Source organism: Juglans microcarpa x Juglans regia, chromosome 6S (assembly GCF_004785595.1).
Source record: "Juglans microcarpa x Juglans regia isolate MS1-56 chromosome 6S, Jm3101_v1.0, whole genome shotgun sequence".
In the NCBI taxonomy this organism is placed as follows: Eukaryota; Viridiplantae; Streptophyta; class Magnoliopsida; order Fagales; family Juglandaceae; genus Juglans; species Juglans microcarpa x Juglans regia.
Window position 1 is genome coordinate 1,039,952 of NC_054605.1, and position 20,653 is coordinate 1,060,604.

At 37.2% G+C, this 20,653-nt stretch overlaps 1 protein-coding gene across 2 annotated transcripts; it reads right to left on the reverse strand.

The window, feature by feature from the left end:
* Positions 1-549: 549 nt before the first annotated feature.
* On the reverse strand, positions 550-3,641 carry LOC121237803 (ubiquitin-conjugating enzyme E2 27-like). 2 transcript variants are annotated; one of them, XM_041134682.1, is made up of 5 exons: positions 3,342-3,641; positions 2,856-2,904; positions 1,428-1,569; positions 1,187-1,276; positions 550-953 (listed from the first exon to the last, which is right to left on the reverse strand). In XM_041134682.1, exons 1-5 carry the CDS (start codon positions 3,517-3,519, stop codon positions 846-848), a joined length of 567 nt encoding a protein of 188 aa, XP_040990616.1. In that variant the 5' UTR covers positions 3,520-3,641; the 3' UTR covers positions 550-845. The 2 variants fall into 2 exon arrangements, with proteins under 2 accessions (XP_040990616.1, XP_040990615.1); XM_041134681.1 differs by having other exon boundaries at positions 1,428-1,587.
* Between the last annotated feature and the right edge of the window lie 17,012 nt (positions 3,642-20,653).

Below are 20,653 nucleotides of genomic sequence, written 5' to 3' on the forward strand. Positions count from 1 at the left end.
GCAAATGCTTCCGAAGTGTATTGTCCAACACAGAGGGCGTATGGCTAATGAAGTAGTCCATAATTTGGCAGGATTTGCATGGAATCTACATGATTTGATAATTTGGTGGGATTCTTTTCCTGATTGTATCTCACAAATTATTGGGTCTGATTCTATGATGTAATTGCTTTGATGATCAATAAAACAGTTTCCTTGTTATCAAAAGAAAAAAAAAAAAAATACAGCACATATAAAAGATTGAAAGACATTATGCCGTTAAGTTTGCTCTTGATTGCTCAGAAGACTGTATACTTAATAAGGATTACCCTCCATGTATTCAGCATTTGCTCTATTGAATGAAGTCAGTTATTTTCAATAATAAAAAAAAAAAAGGCATTATGCCGTTGATGGTATGCATGACATTCTGCTTTCAATGGCACGGTTTTCTGCTCTTCAATCTTACCTACAAGAGCATCATTTAATCACCAACCTTTTTAACTCAAGGCAAGTGCCACCATTCAATTTCAATCCAAGTTCTCAACAAGCCTTTAATTGATTAAAACAAGGTTATGAATGCAAAGAGTTCTTCAAATTTGAACTATTCAGCTACATCGACTGTTTTGGCCTTTTGGCAACTCCAAACTTCACCCTCATGACAGAAATTGCTTGACAATAAAATCATGGTCCAGTTACATCTTAAGAAGTGATATGTAGCCTCCCAAAGGGGGAGGTTCACGAGAAACTAATCAAAGAAAAAAAAAAAAGTATGTATTCCATATTAGAGAACGGTCTTGTAAAATTCCCAGCATCTGATGGTGGATGGTCCATAAGATTCTGAGTGGTAAAGTTAACAGCTGGTACAAACCCTAGCCGGAGCAAAGCTTTTCAAGAGCCAAGTTTTCATCACCACCAGTAGCTTCCAGTGCACTTCTCACAAGAGCATCAGTGAAGCCCATCTCCACAAGCTTTTGCACCTGCACCATTCCCACAGTGGTTTACCAAATTGCTAATATGTACTATGGGTTACGAATGCCAAATTCAAGAAACATATAGCATAGAGTAAGGTACTAACATGCCCAATACAAAAAGTAGAACTCAGATATTCAAGATGATATTTTTCATTTCATAAAGATAACGAAAGACTTAACTCAAAAATCTATCTGCCTTTCCAATGGAGAGAGAGAGAGAGAGAGAGAGAGCACTATACCTTTTCTTCCACTCCAAGAGATGATGCCTTGGCAAAAGTTTCCGTCCAGTAACGAGCAGTGGCGACAAAAGTTTGATACTCTCTAAGATACTGCAGTGTCCACATGTAGACACTAATATTGAATAAGATGAGTCTAACAGAACCACGAAGAATACAAGCAAGACTAACAGCAAAAGGCGAGTCCCTTATTCTCTCTAAGATACTATCATAATCACATCTAAGCACTGAACTAAATAAAGACCTGTTTTGCCACAACAGCATCCTGAGGGTCGTCAGGTTCTGGTGCTGAGAGTAGTGCTTGTACAGACAAAAGGGCTGTCTTCAAAGTTAATGCTGGGCTCCATTGGTCCTTCAAGATGTCCAGGCAAATTGCTCCACTTTGACTGCTGATATTAGGGTGCCTTAAATAGGTAAATATACACACAAAAAGCACTCAAGTGTCAATAATCTTTAACACTGGCCTCATGCTCTCATTTTATCATGGATAGAGCATCACATAATTGTCTACCATTGAATCATCGCTAAAACTACAAAACGGGTAGAGCAACTCAGAATACTTTATTTAAATTATTCCATTGTGATCCAAATCCATACAATCATTCAACTTCATAGTTATCATAAGATTTAAAAATCCACTAGGTGACCAGTTGCACCAAGAAAAATGTCTGTCAGTTTATACAGTTCAATACTTTAATGTCAAGCCCATCTGAAACCAACTAGCAGCATCATATCTAACTGAAACGATGGAAAAGGAAATAGAAAAGTTGCAGAAGATAACATCACCTTGCATCATGTCTTCGACTCCAAAACCCACCTAACTAGAAATTTGACCACAAAACTACAATGTCTAGTCAATTGATTACAAAGCATTTACATCTGTCTTGTTTATTATCAAAATGTAATGGTAAAAGCTTATTTCATACTTGAAGAGAAATTTCTCAGCCACTAACAGAACTTGAAAAAAAAAAAAAAAAAAACAGACTAAGTCTTGTTTATACATTTAACTGTTGATTCCTGCAATTTATGTTGAAAACACACAGGAGAACGTTCTTTTGCAGATATTATTACCAGTATTAAGGCCTCGTACCCATGCTAAATCAAATATTTGACAAATGGCTTTAACCTACAGGCTCTATGTAGGATAAAACATAAAATTCTGTAATTAAAATCTGATATCCCAATTTGACTTCTTACTATATGTCTTGAACTCATTTAAATTTCTATGTATTGATGTTAAACAGTGAAGTCCAAAAGAAAGCTTCAAACATCGAAAGCTTTGCTTTCCTACTTTTCGTAGCCATTGTGTTTCATAGTGGATACAGTGAGCAAAACTAAATAGGGATGTACCGTTACCCAAAAGCATGGTTCATTTCACCTAATCACATACCCATAACTCATCTTTGTAACATGAGAAATACTACTTATCATCCCCACACCATACCATGATGTGATTTATCATGTTTGTCCTTCTATTTAAAGACACATATTTAGACATCAATATGTGTGTTGAAGGGTAAAAATGACGAATTTTTCTTGTACATTAGTAGCAAACTACCATGTCTGAGAAAATTTGCATATAATGCCTTCTGTCGCCTAGGAATAAGAAGAAACTAATACGAATCGACATTAATATTTTCCTACCACTTATCAAGAAAAAAACAAATCCTACCAAACTTTGGTTGCAAACCGCATCTTGGGAGGCGCAAAAGGGTACCCATCTGCAAAAAGAAAGCCATGATAGATACAACGTAAATTTTCACGATACGATTTTCTTCCCTAAACTTTACTTACTAAAACAACCACAAATAAACACGTTGAAACAACGAATATCCAGCAAGCATTCGACAAATTTGCACATTAGAGACTTCGACACACATCCAAACACCCACATATTGAAGGAACAAATACAAGAAATACATTTGATAAATTTACACCTGAAATACTTTCATACCACACAGTCACACACTAACTACACAATTCAATCACTTTAACCCCCAAATCCTCAAAGCTAACTCAACCAGAAAATCTTGCTTGCACGACAAATTAAACTCCAAACCTCAACAAAGAAAACCCAAGAGGAAATACAGTAAATGTACAATTGGAGAGAAAAGAAAAAACAAAGAGAGAGAAAGGCAAGAAGGAGGAATATGGAAACCTGGGAGTGAGATATCGATTTGGAAGGTGCCGCCTTCGTAGGGCGTACCGATGGGCCCAGGGATGGATCCGATGAGACGGGCGAGATTGTCGGCTTTGGGGCTGACTGTGATGCCAGATGCCTCTATGTCTCTGCTGCATTCTTGAAGCTCTTTTTGCACGCGAGCGAAGTCTACCATCTTCTTTTTTTCGGGGAGCCGAGAGAGAGGGAGAGTGTGCGCATGCGGGGCGAGAGCGTGAGGGAATTTGAAGATGTGCGGGTGGGAGAGAGTGACCTCAGACCAGTAAGTACGAATTTGTTTAAAGATTTTTACTTGTCATCATTTTCAGACACCAGATAGTTTAATTATTTTTAATTTTATTTAATTTTATTCTACTCATGTACCACAAATTTAAAAAGTAAAAAAATTAAAAAATTATATCTGATATGTAATGTAAAAATAATAAATAAAATTTTTCTTATCAAAATAAATAAATTAGAGAGAGACTATATACCAACATGCTTTTATCATCTTTCATATTAAATAATTAAAGATTTATTTATTATTTATTACTTAATTATTAGATATCACATAAAAAATAAGTAATAATAATTAAAAAGATTGTAGAGGAAATTTTTTTCATCTTGCAAAACCATCCCACATCCGGCTAGGCAATAATAAAAGCCTAAATTTATTTCTTGGACACGTTATTAGTTGAGAATAAATCTCAAAATCCATACAAAATAGAAGCAAGGGTTGATTGGGCGTGGCCTAAGTATAATTAGTTTCATTGCCATTAATTTTTTACTAATACATTTTACTATTCCGCTGCCATTTTGTCTTGTATATTAATAGTCCAATAGTTGATCTGACACGTTTCACCCAATCGACACGGGGAACCTCTCAATCCGATACCACAAGTATTTTGAAATCACGTTATCAAAATAATCAATAATCGTAATGAAATAACGTATACTTTCATGAGAGAAAGAGACTGAGAAGTAGGAGATGAATATTGTGAACATACCCATAGACATTTATCTCACATTACTAGCGTAGTCATAGGAGTGAACCTACTTGACTAGTAAATTAATACTATAGGTTATGCTGAAGTTGTTGACTCCTTCGTTGATGAAGACTCTGAGCTTTAGCCTTCTCCCCCCACAGAAAAGAGAGTATAAGAGAGCGTATTGAAATACTTAGCGATCTCAAAAGTAAGATGGAGATTGTTTGTTGAAATGTCTTATATACGTGCAGTGCAGTCAGTCACGTTTATGATAGTTCTTGCCTCTGATTGGCTTAAGGAAAAAAAAATTGTGAATCTTGCATGTATGCTGATTGAAGAATGGTAAAGATTGAGTAGATTGATGAGACAAGACACACAAGTCCAAGCAGTTTGCCTCGAAAATAATATCTCCTTATGAATATTGCCCATATGGCATTAGGCCTTACTTCCATGGTCGGACGCATGGCATGTGGCTGTATATTCCCTTTTTCCCATGCGTACTTCTATTGAGACGTCATTGTTGGAGTACGAACCTCGGCATGTCACCTGCTACCATCTGAGCACTCATGTGCTATTTTTGGGTGTGTCAGTCCTTGTTTTGTGTAATTTGTTGCCCGACTGAACTACTCCTGCATTACACGTTGCTCACCCGAAGGTGTCGGTTCCCTTCTAGCTTTACTTTCCTTACGCATTGTTAGTACACATTTTGCTCGCCTAGTATATAACGCGTATTCCTTTGGTTTTCTTGATCATTGCTCTCCCAAGGTGATGTTCGAATTGCTTGCTCGCACTTTACATCTCGTGCCTTTGCTTGCCACAATATGTTGCTCGCCCTACAATATTTTCAACTACATGTTTTCCACCTAATTGCCTTCTTTCCAGGTGTGGTTACCGGTGTGTAGGGAGTTCCTTCCATCAAATCGTGGTCCTCACATCCTCCCATCATTAACAAAAAATATCATCCTCAAAATTGATTTATTATAGCTCATAGTTTCACATGGACGGCTTTAGTTAATCCAATATTTTTGGTAAAAATTGCTATAGGATCTTCAAGATGAGAAAGACCAAACCGTATCAATAAACTCGTAAGGTGGAACTTGATGGAGATCAAATAATAGTTGAGCCTTCAGTAACCATCCAATGTGGATCAAGCTTGCACATTGCCTTCAAAGGGTGGGCTCTCAACATGCTGCAGGTCTAGCGAGCTACCAACCCAATCATTAATTACATACTCAGACATGACCTACAAGACATGAAACTAAACATGTCGACCCAACTAAACAGTTATCAAGGAGCTCTTCCTAGTTTCCGGAGCGGGCTTTCTTGCAATCGAAAATTCTCTTTATTCAATCAAGTGGAATATAGTTAAGATGAGAGTTTTTTTTTTTTCCTCAATATTCTTTGTCATGAAAAGGGTCAATCAACACAAAATTAGAATATCTATACTACAACGGAACTTCATTGACTATTTGAGAAGCCACTCTACCAAATACATAAAGTCACAATTTTCTTCTACAAATTCTTCACCTCTCTAAAGGATTAAATACCCATATAGGAAACCTCTGATAACTAACCATAACTGACATTAACTCTTGGCTTAGTCAATCCACTTAAAGAATATTGGGAAAAATATGGATAATAAAATATATGTGCATACGCTTTATAAACTAGAGAATAAGTAAAATAACAAGAACAAATTAGAAAGAGAGAATATAGTGTTGAGGCAGGTTGTGATGGATGTTTTCCTTAGAGTAGATTTTGTCGCCTCTAAATCTTAACATGTACTAGACTTCTTGACAGTCTACTTTCAAGATATAACAACGCCGATTCCCGTTAATCTCAATTTCACTGCATACAAAATGAGATCTTCAAACCCAATATAAAATAGCTAAAGCCCAAAGAAAGAAAGACAAAATGAAGGTTGGAGTGTTTATCTAATTTTCTAGATAATTTGGAGTTTGTATATTTGTGAGTGAGATTCCTTATTTATAGAACATGAAATGACACTTGTGAAAAGTCATAACTAAAATGAAATGATGCTTGTGAGACGTCACAACTTTTTAAATTATAGAGAATATATTGAAAATGGTTTCTAATTCACTAAACGGTACAACCTCTCGTTTGTTGGCCAAGCGGTTAATGTTCCTATCCCCAAGATGCATGATTGGTTCAAGTCACTATGACACATTTTCATTTAAATCTTGACAATCGAACCGACACATTGAACAATGATTAAATATTTTAATCATTCTAAATTTAAAACCAATAATCTCCCATCTGATTAAAATATTTTAAAAGATAGAATAGAAGAAATTTATTTGGGCTAAGTATATGCATAAAAAGAGGTAGCTTCGGCTTTGTACGTAGTCTTAGCATGTTTCCATCTAAAAGATTTGTGGTGAACCAAATCTTAAATCAAAATCTTTTAACTCATGTTTCTTCACACCACACAAGGTTCCTATCAAGGTGGTGCATAAAGGTCGTGCATTGTATCTTGTATTCGTGAGCGCTCTAGGGAATAACCCAATTACCATAGACTGCTGCCCTACAGTCACACTCACATAGGTGAGTCCTCTAATGGTACATGCAATTCAATACCTTGCCTTAGTCTTAGACTCATTCAATGCATTTAGCTTTTCATTTGCCATTGTATTTTTATCACTCACACCTAGTGATGGACCAATAATATAATTTTAATAGTGCTATCTAGTCACTCAAGTAGTTTTTTCTTCCCTTTGGACCTCTTCTTGGGATCTTCAGACCGAAAGGTTGGGTTACCGCTACCGGTGATCTAATTAATGAGCTTCAGTCCAATCTCCCCTAATGTACGTATAACCTTCAACTTTGCTAGTCCTTTCATCGAAGGATCTACTAAGCGATCTTTTGACTTTATATATTTCAAAGTCAGGCATCCATTCTTTACTAGGTATCTTATTGTGGAATGTCTGATGCTTAAATGTCTCCTCTTATGATTAAAGTATTTATTATTACAAACACTTATTACAACCTGTTTGTTACAAAGAACATGAATAGTTCACATTGGCCTTTTAACTAGTGGGATTTCTAATAATAAATTCTTAAGCCACTCTACCTTATGTCTAGTAATATCTAAGGCTATTAATTTAGCCTCCATAGTCACTACAAGAAAATGTAGCATTTACGGCTACTTTTGTTTCCAGCGACATAAATATTGTGGCAAAAAAGCTGTTTTACTATTTGGGTTTAATTTTTGTGTCAATCAAAAAAATCACTGGAATAATTGACTTTTTTCGATGATTTTTATGCGTCAGAAATGTTATAGTCTAAAATAAGCCTTTTTCGTAATTCTGGTATTGTCCTAATAAAATATTCGTCGTTACAATTTTTATTTACGGCAATTATTCATTGCCGAAGTTGAGTTCGCCTTAAAATATATATTTTTTTGAATTTGAATTATTACGACGACTTAGATGTCGCTGTAATAAGGCGTCTACAGTAAAATCCCCTAAATTTAACCCCTACATCATAAATATACTTATTTCTGTAGTGAGTAGATTGTGAAATTACAGTTTGTTTAGAAGATCTCAAGCCATACCTGCTCCACCAAGGGTGAAAATATATCCACTTGTTCCTTACAGTTTATTGTATTAGTTATCCAACTAGCATCACTGTATACTTCTAATACAGTGGGATACCCAAAATAATGGATAATATAAGTCATGGTTCCTTTCAAATACCTAATAATTATATCCAATGCCTCCCAATGAGAATCAATAGGCCTACTAGTAAATATGCTAAGTCTACTTACAACATATGAAATATCAAGTCTAATAGAATTAACAATGCACAATAGCATACCAATAATCTGAAAATATCTCAATTGTGATACAAAATCTCCAAGATTCTTACTTAAATGCAAACAATGATCAATAGGAGTACTAACAGGTTTGTATATGAGTCTCTCAGACTTCTTAAGGCCTCGTTTGTTTCACAGATGAGTTGAGATTAAAGTTAAAAGTTGAATAAAATATTGTTAGAATATATTTTTTTAATATTATTGTTGTTTTGAAATTTGAAAAAGTTGAATTGTTTATTTTATTTTGTGTGAGAATTTGAAAAAGTTATAATGATTAGATGAAATGAGATGAGTTGAAATGAGTTGTAAAAACAAACGTAAGAATCTTTTCAATATAATGAGATTGAATTATGCTAATACCATCACGAGACCTTATTAACTTAGTACCAAGAATGACATGTGTCTCTCACATGTATTTCATGTCAAAGTTCTTATATCAAAAGTTTTTAACATTAAGAACAATATATGTATTGATACCAAAGATGAGAATATCATCAATGTACAGATGTAGCATTACACACACACCATAAATTATTTTTAGTATATAAACACTTATCATATTCGTTTATCTTAAAATTATAAGATAAAATTATTTTATCAAATTTTTGGTGTCATTGTTTAGGGGCTTGCTTTAAACCATAGAGAGATTTAATAAGATTATAATTTTTTGGTGCATGTGGGTTAGGCAATCTTGGTCGTTCTTTACTTTTGTTTTTCTTCTTCTTATAGCCACAATTTTTGGCCAAGTGACCTGGTTTTTAGAATTAAACAAATGGGTCTCTTATCATCCTTATTGATATAGGACTTTGGTTTCAAGTTGTGCCCATAATTAGTTTTACCGTTATTAAATTTGGACTTATGGTGTAATGAGTTTCTATGTGTTCTCTGGCCTTCTACAATATTTACTTTAGACTAGAAATCAGAAAACAATAGTGAGATAGGATCATTTTTCAAGTTTGTTCTTGGATCCTAATGGTGGAGATCAAGGTTTCCATCGTCATATCTTCAGTTCTATATTTAAGAGATAGACCAAGATTTTTCCATGAAGGATGCAACTTGTCTATTGTATAAGCAACTTGGAGACAATAAGTAATACCCATTTCCTGTTGGCCAATTCATGGTAAAGGATCCTTAACTCATAGGCTTGCTCTACCAAAGAAATTGAATCTTCCATCTTAAAACCAAGAAATTGGAAGTTTATAATGTCTCATGGATGACTATTGGCAATGCCCATTGGGGGTGTTCTTGGCTTGGCTTGTGGGTTGTGTTCTTTTGCATTATTTTGGGGGGGCTTTCTTGGCATTACCTATGGGACAATTCTTTGGTGTTGCCTACTAGAGGCATTCTTCTTTAGCATTGTCCGTTGGGGAGTCCTTTGGAATTGCCTGTGGCATGCATTCTTTAGTGTTGCCCTTTGGGAGCATTATTTGGTATGGTTTGTGAGGGAGCCTCTCGAGGCAAGTTTGACGTTGACAGGTAAAGTGAATCAAACCTTTGAATGTAAATTTGTCAGCAAAATTAATTCCAAATTACATATGCGAGAGACACAAACCTAAGCCCAATGGTTTGTTCTTCAAGCTTTCATTCGACCAAGATGTGGTGCTATTGATTGAGACCAGTTAGTGAAATGCACTAACTGTTGGTCTCCCCATTCTTATTTATCCATTTGGTGTTTTGCCTTGCCTTTGTCATCAACTGAACTTAACATTCTATCAGTAACGTTGCATAAATGTGTTGCTGATGGTGTGTAGTAAATATCCAATTTGAGCAAGCTCTTCATTTAGATGCCACTTGCACAAGTAGATGGTAGAATGCCTTATTGGTATAGGTTTGCTGGGTAGGTGTGAGGGCCTCGAGTAATGCAAAAGGGGATAGACCATTCTTGAGGTTGAATGAGAAGCAAAGATGAGGAACACTCTAATGGTCTAAGGAATCAATAGTGGGATACATAGAGTGTAGTTTGTCCAACATCTGGGCAAGTAAACACCTTATGAGAGGTCGGCTGATATGTCCCAGAGCGAGGTGGAGATAAGTGTCTCAACCATGGGAGGCGGGCTAGAAAAGCCACCTACTGTGAGGATGAGAACAGACTTGAAGAGACTGGTGAGCTTGGGCGAGATACGAGTTATTTGTCTAATGAGAGATAGGATTACTTATCCAGGAGGAGTAATGGTCAAGAACTGAACCAAACCAAACATGGGATTATTTCAAGATAACACAGAAGGGCTCGAAAAAGTAACATTGTCATACATAGAAGCCCACACTCCATCTAAAATGTCATATCCAGAGTAGCTTTGCAACAAAAGGTGAAGTCACGACAGGTTATGGCATCTGGACTCAGAAGTATGGCCCAACGCCACGTGGAGAACTCTCATTCAAGGAAAGACTAAGGAGTTGACAGATCTTAGGAGTGTGGGACCATAACTTGGTCACTTGTCTCTGGCATACCTGAAGTTAGAGATACGTCAAAATGGAAATCTGACAATCTCACTCTATTTAAAGAACCTAGATGTAGGACAATATCTCACTTTTGAGACTTTATTCGCTAAGGAGCTCGAGAAGACGATTGCTAAGAAAAGTAAGGAATAGAAAGGCAACGAGATAACTTCCGAAGTAGGAAGGTAAGTTGGCTTCTAAGACAGCGATGGATAATGTGGGGTGAATGTTGTCTATAAGAGGCATTGCATTATTTCTGTAACTTTTTCTCATTCTGCAAGCATGTATAAATATATCAAGCATTATGTTTTTAGCTATATTTACTCACTGGTTTCTAATGTTTTCAATGTTTTCGATACTTTAATTATTTTCGATACTTAACGCCGAGACCCTTGTGTGGGAACCCTGGATATTGGGGGGGGGGGGGTGTGTGTGTGTGTGTGTGTGAGTACTTGGTAGCGTAAGTCTCTATTCATGGTATGGGATAGAGAATTCCCCAAGAACATTTGGCAAAGGTTTACCACGTATATCATACGAGAAGGAGAATATCTCGTGGGGAGTGGGGTGGAAGGACGTTGTATTTGGCCTCACCTGATAGTCGGGATATGGGATCCCCCAACGTATCACGTGCTGGTGTCTTTTGGTCGGTTGGTCGAGTAGAGCAGCATCTCCAGTGCAACAAGTATATGTGTGCGTATGCCAGTGTGTCGAATGAATGCCTATGAGCAAATATCTATGTTATGAGCACTTGTGTGGTGGAAGTATGTCACTTGGCCAAAATAGGTTGGATACTGATTTTTACAAGTTTTCTACTTATATGGAGATGGATCATTCATCACCATAGTATTACTAATGTGTGTTTACCTATTTTGCATAAAAAGAGGATAACTTCCTAAGATGATGATTCCTCGCCATGCCTTATATATATATATATATATATATATATATGTTTTAATTGAGAGGGTGGTTTCTCACCAGATTTTAAGGATACACGTACCTATATGAGTGAGGGTGGTTCCTCTCTACGCATATACATGTTCTTCTATTATTTACATGAAAAGTTTTCATAGTATCTTTGGTAGCATTTTCTCTAATTAGCAGTCATGTCATAGCTGCCTAACCTACTTATAATTTCATTCTCGGGATAATAGACTTTGATGCAACTACAGACCCTGGCATGACACCTGATGAAGAAGAGTCAATCTAGCCCAAGTCTTGATCACGAAGTCTAGGACCCGCTTTAGCACTAGTAGGTTTCCCCACTCATTGGTTTGTGTACTAATAGAGCTAGCTATATATTTGGAAGTTAGGGGGATGAGCTATATGTTTGCCCATAAGCTCGAAAGTTAAGTGCTAGCCAGTTAACTGGACAAGCTGTTTGCTAGCCCTTTAGGTGGGTGAGTAGGTTAGCTTGCCTATACAGATGAGTAAGCTAGCCATCCAGCTTATAGAGCATAGGGTTAGATCATGGTAGGATGGATGGCGCATAGGTTTGTGATGGGATACGCAAAGCACAAGCTAGTGGTAGTGAACAATGAGGGCCTTAATGCGCCAAGGTGGCCAAGTGATCGTCATTGAGCACCTCCCGAGCAGGGTTTCCCCAGGATGGTGGCAATGAAGCTCGCCCATCATGTTATTCTAGCAAGTGAGCATGCCTCTTTATATTCACGAGGCTGGGATTTTGTGTCCACCTAGCTAGATGAGTAATTGGTATGCTTCATTGTTGACAACACTTGCATTTGCAAGAGTGAGATGGGCTTATTGCTTGGCAACATGCAAGCAAGCTAGCCTTCAAGTTGATTGGGAAGGTACACTATGCATACTTGATCGGTATCATCACTACAAGACGAGCATTTATGACGAGTTATTTGTGACAAAATGACTATTTGTGAGGAAAATAGACTCATTTTGGCAGAAAATAATCATTTTGACAGAGAATAAGTAACAACAAATAAATTGTTTTTTTGTAGTGCATGTGCTTGGCATGTATGTTGGGATGGTGCGCTGGGCATGGCTTCTCGGTTCACTTGGTTGGGAGGTTTCGTTGGGCGCATCATGCAAGCTGACTTTAGATCATGTACTAGGCATATTTTCTTGGCATGATATGCTTGTATTAATTTGCTAGACACCATTACTCGGCACGTAATTGGTTTAGGACCACTTGCTCAATACCTTTATTTAGCATGAGATAGTTGAGTTCATTTGCTCAACAGTTGCTCGATTTGGTGCTTTTTAGTAGGCCCGATGGTGTTTATAAGCGACAATCCATTTTTCTTGCCAAGTTGAAGATAAAACCAAGCACATTAATGTGAAGTTATTAGTAATTAAATTTAATGTCCAAAGATTTCGTAGAAAATGTTTATGATTCCTCATGTGCCTTAAAAAAAAAATGGTTCAGCTTATAAGGCTAGATGATGCTCGAGTCATGAGTATCATGTGTACGTTGATTGCTTTGTATTCAACTTGTAAGAGGCATCCATGGTAAGGAGTATGTTGTGGGCAAATTAAGGCCTCGTTTGGTTCCTTAAATGCACTCAGATCATCTCAGTTGGGCTCGGATTTAGGCCTACTCGAGTATCTAAACATGTAAAGGTGCATCAACTAAACATAGCTCTGTCTTGGTTTATACTGTTCCATGATGAAACAACTAGCTGACACAAAAATGAATTTGTTAGTCTCCCTCTCTCACTCTCGATTCCACACAGTATTTCCTTCTTCCCCAAACCTTTGTAACGACATGTGTGTGAGTTTTTTTATTTTATTTTTCTCCCGCACAAAAATTTTTGTACTACTTATTAAATAATATATACACAAATAATGTAATAACATGTAGACATCACTACAAGAAAAAAGCCATTTTCCAGCGCCAGAAGTAGTCACAAAAGGTAACCATAATTGTCGCAATTACATATTCCTGTCGGTTTTTGCATTGACGCACATTGGATGCTGAAGTTTATTTAGGACTGCTTTTTACCAACGATTCAAGATTATTGTTGCAAATGGATATTATTTCCGGCGCCCATGCATTGTGGTCTATATGCATGCATTTGACCTACAAGATATAGTCTTCTACAAAATAAAAATAAAAATAAAAAACTTTATACTTAAATAAAATAAATGCTATAAAATAAAAATCTAGAATAAAGTCATAAAAATGACAAAAGTTAGTATGTAAAAAACTTTTACATTCTTTTGCGCACCAGCATTTAGCTTTTGAAAATGCTCTAAATGATGTGGAGCATGTAATAAAAATGACCTTGAGTAGATCTCCAATATTTTCTTGAACCAATTTTGAAAAAGAAAATAAGCTCCAAAAATATACAAGTACCTCAGGAGCTTCTTGATCATAATAAAGTATAATAAAATCTTATTTACTGATAAAAAAAATATTACAGAAGGAAGTTGTGATCAGAATCAAGGAGACACAACATCAAGAAGACAACTATTTTCTTTCAAAGCAAAATAGCTGAATCTTTGAAGGTGTGGTATATAACTAACACAAAAAGATACAAATTTCTAAGGACTCACATTGATGTTTCTCATCTCAAGGATGATGCGTCTTAAGGATGCATAAGACAATAGCATGTGCAAGCCTTCAAACCAGATGCTGAGTTGAATAGAATTATACAGTTCTTATTTCAAACTCTCTGTTAAAATTATTACTTATGCAAGTTAACATCAAACCAAAACATAAGGTTGCGCACAATCAAAACAGAACATATGTTTTCAAGCCACCAAGTTTGCTGGAGGGGTGATATTGCAAAATCTAAATGAAAGAAAGAGGAAATCTAAATCAATTCAAGAACTCCATAGTCAATATTTACATCCAAGGTTTTATGTTATACTGCTCATATATATATATTAATTCCTTTTACTAAAAAAATCCCAACTACTTCCAACTACTTCTAACATGACATCCATGTACACGATATATCTATGTGCAGAGCAATGACTTGGTAGGCAAGGTTGGTAAAAGTTTCATGTCTAATGCTTAATATTAATGTTTAAAGTTAAATCTTCTACTCACAAAATAAATAGTCAAATCTAAAATGGCTACTCGAGCTATTTTTATGATAACAATCGTAAAATCCTAATCATTGTTTTCAATTAAATAGTTTATGTTCTACAGCCTCAACATACAAATAAGTTAGAAAAAGTTTAGGATCCTTCAGGTCGTTCATACTGAAATGACAACATCTAAACCATTAATTTATTTAAAGATAATCGCTCCACCAAGCAGTTCCCTAAAAATTCAACATGATTCTAATCTAGAGAGGCGTCTCCATAAATATTTACAGCTATACGCAATAATGGTATGTAACAATCAAACACCAGTTTATTAGCACAATTTTAGTCTAACATAGCCTATTGACTTCTCCTCCATTATAATTATAAACAATATTAGAGAAAAAGCCCATGTCATTTGCAGAGACAACTAAAATTCAATAGGAGCACCTAAAAATCCCTTTGTTGAGCTAGAAGTTTCATCTCAATCAACTTGTACTGTTGTAGTCTGCAAGAGATTAGAGCATGATATACATTAAAAAAGATACAAATTTACAAAAAATGAAACAAAAAAAATGTTACAGGTTCTAAGGCATCATATATCTTCAAATCCAACACTACTTGTAACACCCCGCTCCTTCTTTCTGAAGTAATCAAATTTGACTGTGAGTCTTGTTATGCGTGCCGAATCTCGATGGCTTGTTTTTAAAGATATTATGTGATTTCTAAAATAAGCCCAGTGTTTTAAAGCCCTCGAATATTTTAAATACCCTGGAAATATTTATATGGGATATTTCCAATGTTATTGAACCAAGCCTATTTTAAATAAGACAATTATAATATTTTTGAAGAGTTCCAAAAATATTATAATAGTAGGAAATCATTTTATTAAAATGATTTCAGTTATTTAAAATATTATGAGATTTAAATTATGTTGAAAACTCTAATTAATTAAATGGTTTTATTCCCTTAAAGATATTAAATAAGACTTCATCATTTTATTAATGATGAACGAATATTATTTTATAAACTAAAGTTTAGTTTAAATAATATTCTATCTTAATTTCTCTCAGTGCTTTTAGTTAAGTTAATGTTTACGCATTTTAAATTAGACTTTTAATTCCTCACCGTTAGATCGTTTTGAAGTTCCCAAGGTAAAGGGTTAGGATTAAATCCCAGGCCCCTCTCTCTTTCTCCCTCACTTTTCCTTTCCCTCTCTCTCTCTCTCCTCTCCATTCAGCTTACGTTGCACGTCTCCTCTCCGTCACTCGATCCGTCCCTTCAGCTTAGCCTGGCGCCGTCGTGCGCCCAACCTCACCGCCGCCACCGGCGACTCCCACTCACGTCGGCGAGCTCCCACATCCGAACCCAACCTCCATCTCGCAGCCACCCTCTCCCACGCACGCACATAGCTCCTCATGCCGCTGTCGTCAACCAGGTCAACCACCGAGCACCACTACGAGCATCCCCTGACCCCCTTCCTCCTCTCCTTGACCTAAAGCCGGTAGCCCCTCCCTCACATGCATGCAGCTCCTCCAACGCACGGGTTCTCTATACCCACGGCCACCACACCCCACCAGAGGCTCCTCCTCCCACTGAAGACCTCCCCTAGCCACCCCCATGCCCAGCCAAGCCTTCCTCCCACACGCAAGGCTTAGATTTGCCACCGCACCACCTTATCGATGCCACCACAAGCTCCATCGCACCTCCCTTAGCTCCTCCAGGCCTGGTTATAGTCCCTAACCGCCCCTAGCCTTCACATGGACTCCCCACCATGTCGACCACCCTCGCATAGCCCAGATCCACCCATTAGAATCCTAGATCCAGTCCCCGAAATAGTCTCGTTGTAAGGTCATAGTAGTGACTGCTACTGCCTAAGCTAGTGGCTTCCGATGCCACTGGCCATGCCGGACAGCGAGCAACGCACATGTTATCCTGTCGATGGTATGACTCTCTTTCCCTTACCTTTGTTATTATGATAGTTGGTTGGTTAAGTTGTGGACTGTATTGTTAGTAATTGTGGAGTTCGTTGTGTAGTGAAGTGTTGGGCGTATCTGTGTAGTGTGCTGTGAAGTATTGTGGACTATGTTGTGGAGTGTGGGTGTGAAGTGTGTGTTGTAGTAGTGATGTGGCGTAGTGTATGAAGGGAGTACACATGGAGTGTACTCCATGTGGTGGAGTGATGCACCATATGGCGTGTATGTCGTAGTGGTGATGTGGCATAGTCTGTGTGAAGGGAGTACACGTGGAGTGTACTCCATGAGGTGAAGTGATACACCGTGTGGCGTGTCGCGAAGATAAGGATGTTTGCGTAGTTGATGAGCATAGAGCGGGATGAGTAGTGTTAGGAACTGTGAAACAGTGTCCCAAAGTAGCTGTGATGTGGCCTGTAATCTAAGGTGACAGGTGTCATCGTGTAGTTGACTTATGGCTGGGAGTATGTGTGAAGTGACAGAACAAGTGTAAAAGTGCGCAGCGGAAGCATGAAGGGCAATGTCACAAAGTGACATGGCTAAATAAGAAGTCATGCTTGTGATGAGTGACGAGTTAGTATAAGAGCGATGTAGCGGAAGTGTGACAAGATGTCACGATGTGACAGGAGTATGTGACAGACCGTACTTATGATGAGTTAGGAGTTAGGGTAGAAATGACATAGCAGAATGTCAGGTGACGTGACAAGGTCACGATGTAGGTTGAGAGTAGTCTCGAGCTATATGACGTGACGTGAGGTGTAGTTATGAGTGGAGTCTTGTCGTGTCAAGTGTTTGGATGAACTGTCAAGAGGGACGAGTAGCATGAAGCGTCATGCTAGCCGTGTTAAGAGAAGGTTGGTATCAGAGTATAGGCTTGTTTACACAAGCAAGTGATCAACGAATTATATGTTGATCTTAGGTGATAAAGGGGTAAGGTACGTGTGTAATCTGGTTAGACACATATGCCGGATGGATTTACCATATGTAATGGGTAATCTGTTTTAAGCATGGTTACACGGTGCTTAAGCCTCATAGTAGACTTAAAGCTGTGTGGCGTGTATGGATGAGAATGGAGATTTAGTGTGAGCTAAGATGCATGAAGGTAGTGACGGGTGTATTGTCTAAGATTGGGATGCGTGATTTCGTCGACGGGAATCATGCATCAGAATGTAGTCAATAGGAAGAGTAAGATGAAGGTCTTAGTGTCTTAATCCTAAGGTGAATTCGTGGAGGTTTACTTTAGTGGATGAGCACTCGAGGTGAAACCTTGAGTTTGGAAGAGGTAGTGACCGTAAGTAGATCTTGAAAGTTTTAGTATAGTAAGGGACACGTAAGAGCAAGGGATAAAAAGAGAGTGTTTCAAGTGAAGTGTAGTTCTACTTTTAGTTTAGTTACTTATGCATTAGATAAAGAATGACACTAAGGTTATATGTATGCATGTAGGTTGCCATCTGACACGCATATGAATGAACTGCATGATATGAATGTAGCATGGAGTCCAAGTAAGTATTATGTTCATACTCTTCCAAAGTTTTCTAAACGATATGAAAGTGAAGAAATAAATGTTTCTCTTTACGATGCCTTACAAAACGAAATGAAACAATGTTTTATGAAAAACATGTTAAGTGTTCAAATGTATACGTATGTATGGCCCTTCTTGACAGCCCATTTTTATGCAACCAAAGTATTAATTGTATACATGTGAATGAATGACTATACGTAGTATCTATTGTATATATTTTCTACGAAAAGAAATGTTGAGGCCTACGGCTCGTGCTTTAAGCGATGCTTAAAATGACGCGAAGAAAATGTTTTAAAATTTTCCTATGAACTGATGTTAAAATGTCCCTATGAGCTTATGCTTTATGAATGCCATGAAAGATGATGTTTAAGCACATGCTATTAAATGAAGTTTTTCCATGAATGGACTGTTAAATGAAAAGGACTGAATGAAAGGAAATGATTGAAAGGACTGAACTGAAAGAAAGGACTGAATATTTAATGTATGAAAATACATAACGGCCATATGAATGAATGAAAAGGGTACCAAAGGACTGGGCAGATTGCAATGTCAGGTAAGTAGAACTGGTAGTGCACCCAATGCTGCCCCCTAACTGAAAAGGAATTCCTAACCCGTGGCCATAGATAGAGTCCAGGTCCAAAGGAAGACCGCTAACCCCAACACAAGGTACGTAACAGTGTTTACCGGCCAAAAAAAGTGATAAGAAAGAATGTATGAATGCATGGAACTCTTTAAGAAATGAAGGCACTGGTGGGAGATACGTTTTAAGGAAAGAAAATCATTTTTAAAGAAAAACCCCACCTAGTGATGTTTTCAAAACCAATGCATGTCTCATGTATGTATAGTATGTATGGAATGATGAATGCATGAATGAAAACCTATGTTAGTATATTTTAACTGTATGAAGTAATACTTACTGAGTATTCAACTCATTTAAGTTTTTATGTGTGCCCCTCCCCCCACAGGAACGAAATGAGCAGTATGCGTCAGGACGGATACGGCCCAATGAGAAGAGCACAGAAGACCTGTTATGGAACATCTATTATTTGTATAGCGAGGCCTATAGATAATATTATCATTTGTTTCTTTAGGACTGTACATAGAGGTACCTGTCTCAAAAACATTCAAATGTGATAACTTTCCCTTCCATGTAACGATTGCTTATACGTTAGGGACCTCAGTCAAGTTCCTAAACACTATGATCTCCATGCCTAGGTTCTCCTTGTGATGACCGAATGCCGGTTCCTCTTTTGCTTGGTTCACGTGCAACAATGACAATGGTGGCAATTTTAGTGAAGTGAGGTTAGGTGTTTAGGGTTGGTTTAGTGTATGGAATGATGGAATAGTAGGAAAAGTGAAAGGACTCCAATGGGTGGTAGGGGCGCACGACAATAGTAGGAATTAGGGTTGGCGCCACTTAGGGTTTAGGATTAGGGTTTGGATGATGGTAGCTAGGGTTTGGAATTAGGGTTAGGATGGTGGCCGGCTAGGGTTGGATGGTTGAGAAGGGATAAGGCTTGATTGAGTAATTGAGTGACTTTAGGAAGATTTTCTAAAATCTTGGATCTCAATATGGAAAGGGATATGACCTGCTATATGGATTGATATGGAGGAAATTAGGATTCCTAAAGTTTAGGAACACTAACATGGAAAGTGTGAGTGGCGGGAAGGGCAAAACCAAATAAGGAAAATGGTAGCCAAAATGTAACGCCCCGATCCTAGAAATCTGGAGAGTTAGCTCTTAATACCTAATATCAACTTCAATAACACAACTATAAAATCCAGAAAACTCCATAAAATATTAATTCATTTACTCAACCCAAAACTCTATGTTCCTTCATAGGGACAACAAAGAAATTCTTAATAACATAAATTAAAAACTCTCCAAAGACTCGAAAAAATCCTTAATTCATGAAATCAAAATAATCGAAAATAAATCAACTTACTAACTACGACTCTCAAATAAGCACTTGTACCCTCAGGCACTTATTCTACTACGATCATCACACTTTGCTAAAACTTCCTACTCTTCTTCTCCAGCTGAACTATCAAAATTATCTGAAAAATATTTTGAGATAAGGGGTAAGTTATCAACAACCCAGTAAGCAAAAAACATATACTAGTGTGTAAACATGAGCATTGATCAGAATTCAGAATGGTAAACAAAATATTTTCTTTCAGAATGCAGAATGCAGAATATTTGTTTTCATAATGCAAAATCATAACATATTACCAAAAATATAAGAGCGAAACTTCCAGAAAATATTCTTATGTAAAATTTCGTTTGACAGAGCATAACTGAACATATTCAACTTATCTTATCATATCAGAATAGAGACCATGTTCAACCTCCGTGGTAAGGTTGTGCAAATCCCGGTAGCTAACCGAGCATAAACAGAATGTGAATCTTTCCCTTATTCATTCTCGGAGCCTCGAGTGTGCACATAAGAAAGACCACGCAGAAGATCACTTTGTTTCTAAAGTGGATGCACCAGAAACAGAAAAGTTAGTGTCAACCCGAATAGAACAGAATCATATCACAAAAACATAATTTA

Excerpts from the sequence above, each read along its gene's own strand:
- LOC121237803 (XM_041134681.1), bottom strand. The coding sequence starts at position 3,519 with ATGGTAGACTTCGCTCGCGTGCAAAAAGAGCTTCAAGAATGCAGCAGA. Across the intron at positions 2,905-3,341 it reads AATCGATATCTCACTCCCAG|ATGGGTACCCTTTTGCGCCT; the intron begins GTTTCCATATTC and ends TTCTTTTTGCAG. Across the intron at positions 1,588-2,855 it reads CGGTTTGCAACCAAAGTTTG|GCACCCTAATATCAGCAGTC; the intron begins GTAGGATTTGTT and ends TACCTATTTAAG.